General features: G+C 45.9%; 1 protein-coding gene across 1 annotated transcript in view; it reads right to left on the bottom strand.

Annotated features, from left to right (window-relative positions):
- LTA4H (leukotriene A4 hydrolase) overlaps positions 1 to 16,616 on the bottom strand; it is a 590,002-nt gene that overhangs the window by 99,503 nt on the left and 473,883 nt on the right. The window contains exons 14-16 of the mRNA XM_069629348.1: positions 15,300 to 15,370; positions 12,800 to 12,854; positions 6,716 to 6,811 (exon numbers count right to left, since the gene is read on the bottom strand). Of these exons, the coding sequence (XP_069485449.1) occupies positions 6,716 to 6,811; positions 12,800 to 12,854; positions 15,300 to 15,370 (222 nt within the window). The remainder of the gene's footprint in view (positions 1 to 6,715; positions 6,812 to 12,799; positions 12,855 to 15,299; positions 15,371 to 16,616) is intronic.

Genomic DNA, 16,616 nt, shown 5'->3' with positions numbered 1-16,616 from the left:
TGTTGGGCAGAGGGGAGTCCGGGTCCTGCAGCAGCAGAGCCAGAGGGGGGGGGGGGCCGGTCCGCTGCCAGGGAAGGCTACAGAACGACTGCTGTCTGCAGCAAGGATGGAGGTATTGGTGGCAGTGGAGCAGGCCCCGGACCAGCCACGGGCTGCAGTACTGGGGTACCAGAACTCCCAGTGGAACGGGTGGAGGGGCCAAATGAGGGGGACTTGGGGGCACCAATTGGGGGACCACCTCCTTAATTAGATACTTGAGGAAACCCACCATCTGCAGAGAGTGCAGAGGCAGAAGAAAGCGTTCGAAAAACGGTCCTCACAGGCTGCCAGGTCACGAGAGGGAACATGGCCCTCTGACACAGTGGGTCTTCAGTCCTGCTCAAAGCGCCGGGGCACGTGTGAACGGTATCCGATTGGCTGGATAGCATAAAGATAGCCCTGCAGGGACCACCCGCCTGGACCCTGAGGCCCGGAACCGCTCCCAAGGGGAGTGGACTGAATCCACCCTGTGCCGCCAAGCCCGAGGGTGATGGGGCCGCTGGAGGCCTGCTGTCAGAATCTAAGATGGCCCACATAAAACTTGCCCACACTAGCATTTTGTGTTTTTGGTTCAGGCATTGCCCTATAGGTCAGTCCGAACCTGGGAACATCTCTCATTTCAGATACCACAGAGCTATCTCGCAGGCTGGCCTGCTTTTATTTCTTTTAGTAGCCTGCTTTTGACATAAAGCCCATTCCCATGTCACCATAGTGATCAGCGTTTGCCTAATGCATTTAAACTCAATAAATGTGAAATTGCTGTAAGCACAGCCGTGTGTAAATAAAGGGTGGATGGCTTTAGTCTATGGCAATGGTCCTTAAGAGGTGCGGATGGTGGGTGACTAGAAAAGAGGGTGTACAGCGGAAAATGTAGTTCCACTCTTTTTGAGTGCCCCGGGACCAATTCTGTTGGTGAATGTGCGCGGTATAAGTATCTTTAACATAAACTTCCACCCCTGCTTATATCGGCTTTTTTACATGACTTTTCCCTCCAGGTAGATGTGATTAAACGGGTAAACAGCATTATATTTAACTAAGTTATATGCAATTATTTCACTTCCCATAGCATCACGCCCTGTTACTCCATCCTTTACCTAATTGCCACTCCTAATGACAACAGCACATTTGTTCCATGACATCAAGCTTCCATGTTCCATGTACCACTGAGCTCATACTGCAGTTTTCCCTCACAGTCTGTCACCACCTATATGATCCAAATGTTGCTGTACATGTGGTGCCCACCTCACCCCCCCCCACGAACTCCCCCACAGACGCCTCTGAACCCCATCTGAAATGTGCCATGATTAATGCTAGGTCCATCAATACTCATGCTCTAGACATCCACAACCTCCTCACCACCCATGACCTCGACTTGCTCATGATCTCAGAAACCTGGTTACATGAGGCCTCCGGCCCTACACTCTCCCTCGCCCTACCCCCTGGCTATTCTATCACCAGGCAAGATCAACTCTCTAAAGGTGGAGGTGTAGCAATTATTGCAAGAGATTGCCTCTCTATCAGAAAGGTAGAGAAATCCCTGCACAACAACAGCGACTACCTCCAAGTCAAAATAACCCTCTCTCCCCACTGCACAATTACTGTGCACACTATCTACCACCCTCCAGGCCCAACAGGAGATTGTCAAGCCTCTCTCATTCACCTCCTCTCTGACAACCTCAAAAAACAGTCTAAAGCCATTCTCCTTGGGGATGTCAACCTAGGTCTCCAGGATAGTAAGGACCTAGCAGCCAAATCCCTTGACTCAGCCCTCAAGGCTCTGGGCTACAAGAACACCATATTTAGCCCAACTCACCCCCAGAGCAGAACTCTGGACTGGATCGCACAGCATAACTGCCCACTCATCACCGGAAACACTCCCACCCCATGGTCTGATCATCACCTTTAGGATCCTCACCACTAGCTCCCCCACTAAACCCCACCCCAGCCCCTCACACCCTGCCTCGACAGAAGCTCCCACCAGCTCACAAAGGCAAGGCTACCACCCTTCCTCCAAGGCCCAGCCTTCGGACCACCTTTCTCCACAGACCCAGAAACTCTTGCGACAGCTATTATACTGCCATCAAAGCAGCCATCACCTCCAATGCCCCTCTCAAACCCCGCAAATCCAAACCCACTACCCACTCCAACTCATGGTTCACCCCGGACCTCCTTACTCTCCGCAATGAGAAAAAGGCTGCACTCACACAGTGGCAAACGTCCCAAACTGACAAAGATAAAATGATCTTTAAAGCTCAATCCATCAAATACAAAAAGGCAATCACCCAAGCAAAGGCCAAATCTTTTGAATCCAGAATATCCGAAACTCAACCTAGCACAAAATAAATCTTTGCCATTTTTAGGGAGCTCGAGACACCCACTCCCGCCCCCCAGAATTTCACTAAAGACAAAACCTGGTGTGATGACATAGAAAATGCCATGCAAACCAAATTGAGCCTCCTCAAAAACAAAATACGAGCCACCAAAGAAGCCCTACCGAATAAACACATCCCTGTCCCACCACCTGACCCGGACCCCCCCCCCCAACCTTTCTCCTTCAAACCCATTCAGGAAAAAGAAATCAACATAATGAGGAACATCAAACCCTCAGAATGTAAAGGGATGCCCAGCCCCCATTATCAAATACTGCACTGACGCGCTAGCTCCCTTCCTGACAGTCTTCGTTAATGCCTCCTTTACCACAGGAAAAGTTCCCATCTCCCTCAAGGAAGCTTGGGTGCGCCCTCTCTTAAAAAACAAACTCTCGACCCCCCCCACAACTACAGACCTATCACCACTGTCCCATTCCTCCTCAAAATACTGGACAAAGCAGCCTACCTGCAGGTTCAGCACTTCATTGAAGAAAATAAACTCCTTGGACTCCGCCAATTTGGTTTCCGCCCCAGCCACGGGACTGAAACCGCCATTCTTGACCTGAAAAACCAGATGGACGACGCTAGAGACATAGGTAAACCAGCACTTCTCCTACTCGTTGACTTATCCACGGCTTTCGACCTCGTAGATCATGACGTCCTATGCCGCCACCTTTCCTCCACTGCCATATTTTCCCCAGAGGCCACAGCATGGATCACTTCCTTCTTACAAGACAGAACCATGCAAGTATTCTCCGACCTAGCCTCCGCCTCACCAATCATCATACTCTGTGGTGTGCCCCAAGGCTCTTGCCTCTCCCCCACCCTCTACAACATTTTCACACGACCCCTCTTCCTCATACTCGACGCTATGGGCATCTCCTACACAACTACGCCGACGATGCACAGATCCTCCTCACCCTCACTGGTAACTATGACACCGACTCCTTGACCCTCAACAACCTATACAACACCATCCAAGCCTGGATGGCAGACAATGGACTATGCCTCAACTCCGACAAGACTGAACTCCTCCTGGTAGGTTCCCCTGACATGCTAAAAAACCTAGACTCACAATTCAGCCACTTCACCATCGACACCATTAAAATTCCTGTCTCAGATTCTGTCAAAACTCTTGGAGTCTACCTGGATTGCAGCCTATCCATTGACAGACAAGTCAATGCAATAGCCTCCACAGCTGCATATCATGCTAAACTTATCAACGCAGTCAGACCCTTTCTCTCCAAAGAGAACTGCACCAACATTGCCAGAGCCATCACCGGCTCTAGGCTAGACTACTGCAATGTACTCTTTCTAGGAACCTCCAATAAAAACCTAGAGAGACTACAAGTCATACAAAACAATGCTCTCCGTGCAGCCCAAGAAATTGCCAAAAGAGAACACATTTCTGAGGCCAGGAAACTAGCCAACTGGCTCCCAATAAAGGAAAGGATAGTCTTTAAAGCTCTGACACTGACCCACAAGTGCATTCACCTCACTGCTCCTGCCTACCCCGTCTCCACTACCAGGCCAACTAGATCACCGTAAAGCAACATGCTCTCTGTGCCACTAGTAAAAAAAGCCAGAGCGGGCGGATTCAGTTTCCCCAATCTCGCACCCATTCACTGGAATGCCCTACCTCCCACGATCCGAGGTGAGGCCTCCCTCACCACTTTCCGCAAAGCTATGAAAACCATCCTCTTCACATAAGGCCTCGCACACTAGCATGAATACTCACCACATGACCCAACGCATAAATTGTAACACAATGACCAAGTGCAATGTCTGTAACAACAGTATGATGTTCTGTAATATCCATAATGTATCAACGACCGCTACCATGCCTGTACCTGTGTAACTAAATTCTTGCAAGTATCAGCGCCTCAATGCCCTTGGGCTGCTTGCGCGCTATATAAATATAAATAAATAAAATACCTCTGCCAATGGTAGACGGTGGCCCCTTTCAGTGCAATAACCAAAGTGTAGTAGCACTTCTCTGACAGTCAATTCACAATTGTCACCTTTGCCCTTAAACATACATGGACGGCCACTTTCATCATCACTGGCACCTGGAAACCCTTGTGTATAGGTGTGAGGAATTCGACCATCCGCACAGGGAGTGTGCACTCGCCTGAGTTTAACATTTTTGCAAGAAATAGAATGATGGGAGATCAACCTCAGAAAATGTGTTGGGCTAACCCGCACAAATTTCCCAATGCTCACTGCACAACAAACACATAGTCCAGTGTATTCTGGGAGACACAGCATACCAGCGCTGTCCCCCTGTCATGTTTAGCTGGAATGTGACAGCCACGGGTACATCAAAGCATCTCAAGAAGGGGGAAAGCAACACCTTCCTCCGGCCATGGCCAGCCTAATATAAATATCAGAGGCTCCATGGATCTGAACTGCCTATTGTTAAGTTCTGTGTGGTGGCAGCGCATACTTATGAGAGTTAATTGAAGCAGGCCTGCGAAGAGGGCGAAGAACTAACAAAGGGCAGGCAACCCAAACACCTTTTTGATATGCAATGTGCCAGCTTGAAGCTAGCTCCCACCCCTCTGTATGAAGGGCAGTGAATGTCATGTCTGAGACAAATGTTTACATTAGGCAACCTCTGCAGGGAACCCCCTTTCAGAGGGAAGAAGTATTGATTTGATGGAGACATTCTGTTCTTGCCACACACTTCAACGGAGACCTGCGCTTTGCTCAGGAGTCACAGACAGCTCAAATAACCAGAGAGACACTTTGATCCACAACAGACAGGAAGATGGGTGGGACTACGTAGTACACATTGTCACCCCTTACCTTTCCTGTTCCACAATCACTCTGGTTATGACCTGGCGCATAACAGAAGATTGTTGGTGGGGACCAGGATTGGTTCATTAAGGTAGGTTTAGCCTGCACCAATCACTGGGGCCCATTTGGCTTTAAAAGAGGATTGAGCCCCTCTTTTGGCAGATCTGACGACTTCGAAAGAAGAAAGGAGGACTCATTTGGACCCTGGCTGAAGGAGCAGTCTGCCTTACAGCTTCCGCCAGTGAAGGAAAACCAGGATTTCCAAGAGGGAAGCAAGATTCCTCCCCTAAACATCTCCTAGGGAACAGAGGTAGATACTGACTTAGAGAACCCGTCCAGCAGCTCCAGAACTGGTACCCAGCCAGCACACAGCGTGCCCCTGCTAGGTTCTGCCAGCAAGCATCCTAGATGGGAAGTGCCAGAGAGTCTCTGAACAAAGGACAAGGCTGTTGCCTGCAAACACTCCTCAGCTTTGGGCTGCCCGCATTAAAGGACGCCACCAGCCCTGCGGAAAAGCTAGGCATACCACCACAACAAGCATCAGCCAGAGTCCATCTTTTAAGGACATTTGCGATGCAGTCAAGCCCTCGAACCGCGACCGGCTGCACCACTGACTGTTCTCACGCTGCTGTCGCTAAAGCAGTCTAAGATGCCTCGACCAGTTTTCCAGATCCACCAACCAGCACAGAGACAATGATTCTTGACCCCGAGCAGCCGGGTAGGCCGGGCTACAGCCGTCCATCCAACCTTGCTTGCCGAACTGCCTGCCGCCTGATACCTGCAGATGTCTCCCGTTTTGAAGTCTGTTGCAGGAGCTGCAAAGCGTCCTGGAACCGACTCGAAGCTGTCGAGCATCAAGATCATCTCAAGCACCAGGTACATTGTGGTTTTGTCGCCCTGGTCCTTCTCCGAAGGCCCCTAGTGATATTTACGACCCCTTGGTGTGAAAACCAAATAACCTTGAACACTTAAGACTGATTGCTTTACCGACTACCCTCCTGTCAGTACCCAGAGTGCATCCCTTTCTTTCGTGAAACTGTCTGTCCTCTGTGTTCCTTTACAGGGTGGCCTGTATTTTGTAGTGTGCTAGAACTGTCTTTTGTAATAATAAAGTAGATTTTTTATACAACCTTGACTGGACAGACCCTTTTACCATTGGTTAATTGTATTTTTGCTGTGTTGCAACCAACCAACAATCCACGACCTTGCCGAGATAGGCCTGCCATTCCGTCCAGGTTACCAAAATATGAACAAGGTTTGGAAACGCAAGTAAATTATAATCTGTTTGGATCCCTTTGCTGTACTAGGGGTGTGGGGCTGATTGGTGGTTTAGAAACTGATATTCATCCCTAGACCACTGGTGCCCGGGTAGTTAATTCGTCACCATAGGCGCCATAAAAATGCACAATAAAATAAAACAAATAAATGTGTGTTTTATACATTTCTTAAATGGACAGTCCTGAAAAGACAAAGGAGAACAGATAGGTGTTATGATTGATGAAAGTTACCTCAAGAAGCAACAGTGCCAGAAATTCAATGTGTTGATGAGAAGACAGTGCCTCGATGTCAGCAGCACAGAACGCACCCAAGTCAGATTCTGTGGCCTGAATCACAAAAACAGACAATATATTAGTATTCAGAGCAGGAATACGTGGATCATGAAAGCACCTACAAGGTAACACAGTTATCCATGCAGTTGCATATTTCCATTGCACCAACTTGCAATACAAAACTAGCTAACAACACTTCGACCCACCATGTCTAACCTGCCTGTTTCACAATGCAGAAAACAGCAATATAGAAGTGGGAATCTGAACTAATGTGTAGTTTTAAAAAGAATACATTTATCAGAAGAAATGTCAGCGAGACTCACTACTACCATTGTACCCCAAGAAAGCTTCAGCAAGAAAAGTGCACAAGGTTTCTTTTCCAAGCTTCATATTCCTGATAGCTTCCAAAATCTTGAACCTTCTTGTCTGAGGAAATGAGACCACCAAAATAACTATTGGGGCAACTACATATCAGTATACAGATCTGTGCTGCACCTTCCGACAACCTGGCTCGCTCACAAGTCTCCATTGTCATGCTTCAGTCCCATTAAGGGATCAGTGGACTGCATACTGCGTTGGTCGGCTAGTACTGCCCTGCCCCCTCGCCCCCGGTCCTCTGGAATTCTTCGGTGTACCGTTTTCTTGCATCACCAGGTGGGACGTGCTTGCCACCGAAGGAAAACACACGGCCATTCACCGTAACAATGTAAAATATATTCCTGGTCACTATTGTCCCTGTAATTTATATTTTTATTGTCGCCAGTTAACTCTCTCACCTGTATCTAGATGTTGGTGAACTTTGACCCAGTTCCCACGCACAGTCACAATCCTTGCTATGGACTTAAGCACTCTTATCCTCTTAGTCAATACCTTCTTCCTACCTTTCTCATGGGGATTCCCTACTCAACTCTCCCTTTTCTGCCCATCTTCTGGCAGTACTTGAGCATTCCACAAAAGAGGCCCTGCCTATTTTTCTCACTCCGACTTAATCTACCCCTCTTGCTTTTGCCTCAATAAGGCTTCTTTCAACTCCTCTGCTCTCCTCCATCTACTTGGCTCTGGGGTTCTACACTGACCAATCACTATATCGCAAGTTTTCCTTCCTCAATGACCATTTTGATTCTCATAATCAACCGCTTGTGTACATGGCTGGCGCCAAGATGTTCATCACCCCCAACACACAGTTTGAAGCGCAACAAGCAAGACTGACACTGCTAACTCCCCTAGCCCCCCACTTCCTTCAAATAGATAGGTGCGGTGGAAGGGTCAGACTTGTGATCGAAGTCACCTCACCAACCACTTACCTGTCACCTTTGAATTCACAGCTATTCACTCCTTATTCACACGATCTTCCTAACTTACAGTCCTCACAGCAATTTCCAATTTGTGCTCCCTCATCTTAACCTGCTTATTGAATCCCTTCCCACAGAGGCTCCGATTACTGTCTTAGGTAACTTCAACCAACCTTAAAAAAAATCACCTCGTCCCCAACTTCTAGCTTGAATACCTACGCTCCGGCCACATATTCCCTTAATGCACTTCATGTGCAAACTACCTACATCTATGGCAATTCCCTCAACCTTGTATTTCTATCACCTCATCTATCCATCTGACCAGTCAACTGTCCATTTCAAAGTGGTGGATTCTCCTCCACTCTCCCTTCTCCACAATTCTTGTTCAATATGTCAAGTCCAAACCTGACGCCTATGCCTAAGCACCCTATGTAGTGGTGGGTCTGGTCCTCTCTACTCACACTTGTCATACTCCAGTATTTATCGGTTTAGTAAGTCGTTCTCGATATAAACTCTGCCCTTAGCTCTCCATTTACTACTCTTTTCAACACTTGAACATTGCAAGCCCTCACCTTGTACCTCCACTGAGATTTGCTGCCTTAGCGCTAGTAAGCATGTCCCACTGCAGCATTGGCGCAAACAGTTTCTCTTTCCTCCACACACTCTATGAGGCTGTTGCCCCTGCATTGACCAATGTCTTAGCAAAGCCAATGCTAGCACTTTTGCCAACCATTATTTTCACTTTGACCCCACCCCTGCAAACTACTACTCTTTCAGGCCATACTGCCCTCCCCGGTCACCACCTCCCTGCTGCTCACACTCAATGTCCTCTTTCTTATGTGGTAAATACTTTGCCCTCCTCCAAGATCTCTCTTCTATGTGACACTCAAACTAACATCTGCTCTCTCCCAACTCGTACCTTCTTCACTGATTTTCCTCTGATTCTCAATCTATATTATCCTTTATCGCATACCTCAAATGCCCCAGCTAGACCCAAATTCTCTTATCAGCCAACCTACCTCAGCTTGTCCATTTTGTTCCTCAAACAATGAAAGCACTGGTACCTCTTATCTCCTCTGTTTTCAACCAGTCCCCTGTATCAGGGATCTTACAAGCCTGCTTCAAAATAGAGACAGCAGTTTCCATCCTCAAAAAGACTGCAACTGATCCTGTACGTATCAGCCATGACCTGCATGTCTAACATTGTAACCACAGCCCACAATACCAAGCTTTGATCTATCCTTGTCCGTCTAAGCCTTATGGCAGCATTCAATACTGTCAACTACCGCTCTATCCTCCTAATCCTTTCTCAATTCAGTGCCTCAAACGGTCTATTCCCCACTGTGTTTCCTTACGCTTCTGCTCTGTTGCCCTCCTTTCCCCTTTTGGTTTAAATGCCCACCCCCTGACATCCATATTATTACTACTAACCCTGCATTCATGTTGCCCCTGACCCTGAAAATCCATCTCCTCTCTCCAGAAAGATGCTCTACCAAGCACTTAGTCCATCTACACTGATCCTGATCCCCACTACCCTATTTTTTTTAATGTACACATGCTGTATTTTACAACCACTTTTAAATCATACTACCTGTATATATTGTACTTTGGGATCTACGTGAATAAAATGAGAAAATAAGAATCTAGCTGGAAAAGACCCATTTTTTTTGGGTCGAATTACAAACATAATTTTTGGGCTTTTCGCACTTTTTCTTCACACTTCCCCCCCCTATCTTAAGTTATGCCCTTATCACGCCCCCCCCTTTTTTTTTTTTTTTTTTACAGGGGCACCAATTTCACAAACATTCGACCAAAATGAAACTGTCTTTTCCACCTCGATTATTTTCTTATTCGTTTTTTGGAGTAATCCCATTTTATGTTGTCAGCAAATGCTGTCCCCGGTTAATGTTCACACCATCACCTCAACACACACACCCCACTACCCACCCCTCCACTAACTGGATCTCAAACTACACATGTATCACTCTGTCTTGTTATAAAGCATCATGATAAGCGATTGCTGCAGTCAGTTATTTTTCCACTTACAGCATTTCTATTGGAAGTGCCAATTTGTGCAACAATAAATGCAAATACATAAAAAAATATAACTGAAAAAATGTTGTTAAAGGAGCGTTATGATTGCAAGGAAAAAAATCGAAAAACCAAAGAAATGAGCAGGTTATGATAAGTTATGCAACCATAACTCGCACTAACACCCAGGACATCAAAGCTCACATCACAAATGGCATAATTGATGGCATCAATAATGACATCACATAGGCAAGGCAGCTGTTTTTGTTCAAGGACATTGAGAATTTTAAGCAGAAGGCGTGATCTGGTCATACTGCATTTTAAACATGATGCATACTCTAAAGGTGCTGTATATGTTGACCTCAACTTTGTGCTACGTTCTTAAGGTACTTTCCTTAGGGTCTGGCCTGAGCTCATCTCATGGTGCACATACATGGAACAATAAGCAGGCCCCAGACAGACAATTATATATATATATATATATATATATATATATATATATACTAGAGTTTCCCTGTACGTACCTCATATTTGTGTGCATTGATGCTCTCCAGATATATTTTTTGTACTAACACATGTGTGTATTCTTGTATGTTATCTGTTAATTCCAGGATTAGCATTAGTCAAGATTCTAAAAGGCTTCGATTTAGGATTCTACAGGCCAAACATCAGATTAAATATACTCGACTTCTTTGGTCCTTTCTGCAGCCATTGCCTATGTGAATGTATTACTACACTGCTGTGTTAACACCAAAACTTCAGTAGAACGTTTCTGTTTCAATAAGTACCTTTTGTGATTCATGGAGTAGTCCTGAGAGGTCTCCCAATCACCCTTCATATGTTCTTAGCAACACTTTAAATAGAACCCCTTGTTGGGACTTTCCATCAGAACTGATGTCATATGTGATGTCATCTTTGATGTCCTGGGGGTGTTAGACTTAGCAGTGCATGGTCGTGGCACACGTTATGGTTGCATAGCTTACCATAATTGGCAGATTTGTTTGGTTTTTCGATTTTACCTTGCAACCATAACGTGCCTTTAACAAAGTATTTTTCAATGAATTTCACAGGTTTTTATTTGTGCAACCTAACCATAACTTCCCTTTAACAACGTTTTTTTCTCATATTTTTATGATGTTACACACTGCAATATAGGTTACTTATAATTCCTCTTTGAACATATATGACAGGACTATAAACCTCCTTTAACAAACATTTTTTGCAGCGCATACTGATGTGTTTTCAGCAGTGCATGCTGGGGATGCAAGTCATGGTACAATCACCTAGGGCATGAGGCTCGAACATGACCCCAGCCCCACCAAACCACCCCCGTTATCCACTGCACCTAGCCTGCATTCTGGTCCAGTGTCCACTATACCCCCATAATGTGACTAATGAGTGTTCATGGCCTGCAGCCATGGCCAGTGTGCACAATCAATGGGGCATGGGCTTCGGCCATGCTGCAGGCCCCAATAAGCAAATCAGAGTAGACATTTTTCCTTACCGAAGGCCAGGCCCACTGCGCAGGCACCAAAGTTATATCCCTATTTTTTGTAAATACATTTTGACACTTTGGAAAAAAAAATAAAAAACAGGATAGATTTGCAAAAGCATGCTTTCAGGTCCTTGCTGATGCCCCTCGCGCAGGTTTGCTACAAACCCATTCAGTGCCGGGGCAGTCGGCCTGGTTCTCGACAAAGGATATATGTCTACTCTGATTTGGTTATTGGGGCCTGAGGCATGGCCAAAGCCCATGCCTCATTGAATGAGGAAACTGCCTATGGCTATAAGCCATGAACACTGGCATTCGCTTTGAAACACTCACGTGTAAGCGCATAACGAATAAACAATCAAACACTGGCCATGCCTCGTACAATCGTGCCACTGTCCATGTCCACAGGCTATGCCTCGGGCACCAAAGTTATATCACTATTTTTGTACCTACATTTTGGGATCTATGTGGTTCAATATGAGTCATAGACAGGGCTAGACTGAATCAGACAAATGATATACTGTGTGGACTTTAACGGGTTGGGGGGTGAACTCCCCAAGTCAAGGGTAATCTCTAAATATATTGTTAGAACTGATATTAAAGGACAGTGGTAAGGTTTAAGTTCATTTTGGTTGTAACGAGGAAAAAGGTGAACTAAGTGCTGCACCGGAGGGAGTAGTGAGGGTTTATTGGGTAAGCATTCATACTTCTTTTAGCCACACCGGTACATGAATCAAGCACAGTCTGTGGTACAGTCCACTGCCACGCGCACACATATGGGCTGGAGGAACCTTGACAAAGGACCTGCCGTTTAATTCACCCCAACAGATTAAAAATGTAATTGTTTTCAAACTACAATGCACCACACATTTAAAAAGAAAATGATCCTTTTATAATTGCTTTGGGATTGTTATAAACCTTTCAAAACAGAATACATTTGTTATTTTACCACATATAGCACTAGATGCATTCTGTATACCAATATCAGCATTCTCTAGACAAAAATCGCCAGATTATTTCTCCCCTGCAGCGCACTTCATCAGCTAGCCTACTCGAAAGTCAACCTTCATAATCAGAGAAAAAGTAGGGCCCAGATAAACTAAAGTGGATTTATGTGTCAGCTGAAGAAAAAAATGCCTTCAACAGTGAGTAGTTGAACCTATGTCAATTTAACAAACAAAAAAAAACAAAAGAAAAATCGGCAAGCTATTTTTTCGACGAACTCACTTTGCTCCATCTTTGGCTCAGGGAGATACAGGCATTCGACATGGTCATATCATACCTGTAAAGACACAAATGAAGAGTGGAGGACATGAATATTGTATAGTGAAAACCGTTTTTTATTTTATTTTTATTTTATTTTTAGAGTTTTTTTTTACTTTTAAACACAAACACTATACCCCCAACTTACTATTGAATCACACACTGCTAGTTTATGAATTTTTCTATTGAACAGATAGTCCTGATTCAGGTGCAGAGATTAGACTGGCTGCAGGGCTCAAGACTGTCCATACTGTGGCTTTTCCACTGGTGAATCAAAAAAACGTATTGTATTGTATTGAGTGATGGCGAGATGCATGCATACCATGCTTTGTTTGCATGCGATGTGAAGGGCTGCAGTAACTACACTGTATTTGTTATGTTAGGTCAGCCGGTAAAGGGCATGAGGCAGAAAACGTGGAAGAAAACACTAGATATTTAATTCCATTTAGGGTGTAAAGGAAGGAGATGATGAAAGGCTGCAAAAGATACCAATGGTTTATAATTTTTTTGGGAATGCATTGGAAGATTGAAAGAGATGGGGAAAGGAGGAAGGTATGAAACACCAAGTGGTATTATAGCAATAATACCCAATCCGGCCGGATTGGGTGGTAATGGCTCAGGGCACAAGTTATACGATGGGCCTTGACGCCATAAACTCCCGATCCGGGGCACCGGTTCGGGTATTATTGCTTTTAGCACCCAGAGTTTTGAGTCCCCTCGCACCACTTTTCTGAAACCACAGGTTCTTTTCTATGCCCCTCCAGCCACTGACACAGATCTCTGGGGCTCTGTGCCAGGGCCTGTTTTGCACATCCATTTCCCTGGCTAGGCTCACATTTGGCCCCATGAGCTAGGCCACAGCCCCTGGCGTGGCCCTGGCTCGGCCTGAGCAACGACATCCCTGGCGCTCTCGGCTCTAGGGGAGGGTCGGTGTGGGGGAGGACAGGGAAGCAGCCATTAGGCTGCTTGTAACACAAGCTGGGATAGTGGGATTCAGCCCATGATCCAAACAACCTGATAGGTAGGCTCCTCCGCCGTAGGTGCCAATGTTTGTTTGTGTTGGAGTGATGGGATGAATAAGTCGACAGGGAACGAGCATTCTTTTACAACTGATGGGGCCAGAAGCTTGAACAGAACATGGAGCATTTAACCATGCAACTAATTAAAGGGCTGCCTAAGAGGGGTGCCACATCTTGTGAAATAACAGGGGAGGTAGAGCGAACTGTCATCATTCTTCTTTTTGGGGTGTCACCTTTCATATTGTTTCTTAATTACAGGCTCCGACCCCCACAGGCAGAGCGGCCTTCGGGGGTCAGAGCCTGAAATAAAGAAACTATAGAGGAAGGTGCACAAAAAGAAATAAGAAGTTTGCCCTGCCTCTTTCACAATCAGCGCCACCCTCCCCTCCCCCGGGTAGCCCTTCAATGCAACATATCCACAACCCTGTAGGCAGCTGGTTTAACCTTGCGGCAATGTGGAATTACAGGGATGCCGTGGGAGGGGTCTATGCGAAATAACAGGCGAGGCAGGGTACAATGCCATCATTCCTCTTTTTGGGGTGTCGACTTTCCTACGGTTTCTAATCACAAGCTCCGACCCATGCAGTCAGGGCTGCATTCGTGGCTAAAGAACTGCCTGTGAGATCGGCACCGCTCCTGTTTTCCTAATCAGAAGCGTCGACCCCACAAGCAGCCCTTTATGCCATGTAGCTATGGCTGCCTGAGGGGGGTTGGTGCCTCTAGGGTTCCTTGGGGGGAACCCGGCAGGGCATCGGCAGCCCTTTTTAAAAACTGCCAGGGCACTGCCCCGGATAGCCTGGGCCACTTAAAGCCCTGCTTACATATCTTCTACCCATGTCTCCAGTTGCATGAGGATGAACTATGATGGGGAAGGTTCTCTCAAACACTCAAGGTGAAGGATGGGGAACTGAGGAAGATTACATCAAACGGTTGAATACTGGAGGTACCAGGAACTAGGGATTCTGCATTTTGTTTGGTGTGGGACAGCTAGAAAACAATTGATGGTTCGGCATGCATGATTACATATGTAAATGTAATTTTAATTTGCACGCCTCTTTTTTTTCTTTCATCTTTTATCTTCAATATTGTAATTAACATACATTATGTGTGATATGTACAGTTTTAGTATTCTGATTGTTTATTAGCTATAAATGTTAATTATGTTATTGTCGGTTTTGTTCTATGTCGGCAAAAATTGTTAAAAACTGATTTTTTAATGTACTTTGTTTTATGATTTTGTATATTTGAAAGGTTGATTCAATTCAGCTGATACAAATAATTAAAAAAAAATTGCACGCCTCTGTTACTCTTCATTTTACAAACAATACAAAAACCAGCATTAATGGAAATTTTGTTATTATAGTGATATTATCAAGCAAGCTTTTCACTCTTGTTATTATGATAGAAGTAAGAGTAAAGAAGAAAACAAAATGTCAGATACTTACTCTGGTTTAACTGGTGGCATTCCTGGTGTGTGCATCCAAGCATTCCAGTCAACCTTGTCAAGGACATCGACCTATGGTACCAATCAAATGCACAGTTAACTGAAACACGTAATTACAGTTTTAATTGAACGTTAATTAGTACAAAATTACTGTTCTGGATTTAATCCTGGAAAGTTGGTGTAGAAACGTAATCAACTCTGTGGGAAACTATGCTACGTTAGCTTTACAGGGGTCTCAAATACTTGTTAAAAGGTGGGAGATTGATGTATCATTTACAAAGTCAAAAGCACTTGCGTCCCAAAGCATTGGGTTTTCATTAGAAATAATAACAGTGATGATCAGTGTCTAAGAATGCCACCACACCAAGGTACCACTAGTAGTAGCGCTCACTGACTGGCGAGTTAAGGGGCTCAGCCTGGCCTCCTGATCACATTGATACACATGTGGTATCTTGAATGCTACTGTGCCAAATGTTACTCCACGTGTCCACCACCACTGAAAATGAGCCCCCAGTGTAAAACCTGTAATCTGCAAATCCCCCAACTCCCACAGTGCAACCACTCCCTCCACCTCGCCCTCTCTCCGCATGAACCCCCCCAGAGCCACTACTGAACCCCATCTGAAATGCGCCATGATTAACGCTAGGTCCATTAATGCTCACGCTCTAGACATCCATGACCTCCTAACCACCCATGACCTCGATTTGCTCATGATCTCAGAAACCTGGCTACATGAGGCCTCCGGCCCTGTGCTCTCCCTCGCCCTACCCCCTGGCTATTCCATCACTAGACAAGATCGCCTCTCTAAAGGTGGAGGTGTAGCAATTATTGCCAGAGACTGCCTCTCTATCAGAAAGGTAGAGAAATCCTTGCATAACAACAGCGACTACCTCCAAGTCAAAATAACCCTCTCTCCCCACTGCACCATTACTGTGCACACAGTCTACCGCCCTCCAGGCCCACCAGGAGGCTTTCAAGCCTCTCTCATCCACCTCCTCTCTGACAACCTCAAAAAACAGTCTAAAGCCATTCTCCTTGGGGATGTCAACCTAGGTCTCCTGGATAGTAAGGACTTAGCAGCCAAATCCCTTGACTCAGCTCTCAAGGCTCTAGGCTACAAGAACACCATCCTCAGCCCAACTCACACGCCAGGGCAGAACTATCGACAGGATCGCACAGCACAACTGCCCACTCATCACAGGAAACACTCCCACCCCATGGTCTGACCACCACATCATCACCTTTAACATCCTCACAACTAGCTCCTCCGCTGCCCCCTCACCCCAACCGCTCCCACCCTGCCTCGCCAGAAGCTCCC

The sequence above is a fragment of the Ambystoma mexicanum genome, chromosome 12 (genome assembly GCF_040938575.1).
Source record: "Ambystoma mexicanum isolate Mex_15411 chromosome 12, UKY_AmexF1_1, whole genome shotgun sequence".
Classification (NCBI taxonomy): Eukaryota; Metazoa; Chordata; class Amphibia; order Caudata; family Ambystomatidae; genus Ambystoma; species Ambystoma mexicanum.
Note: the sequence above shows the minus strand (reverse complement) of the source record. Positions and strands in the feature narration are given on the sequence as shown.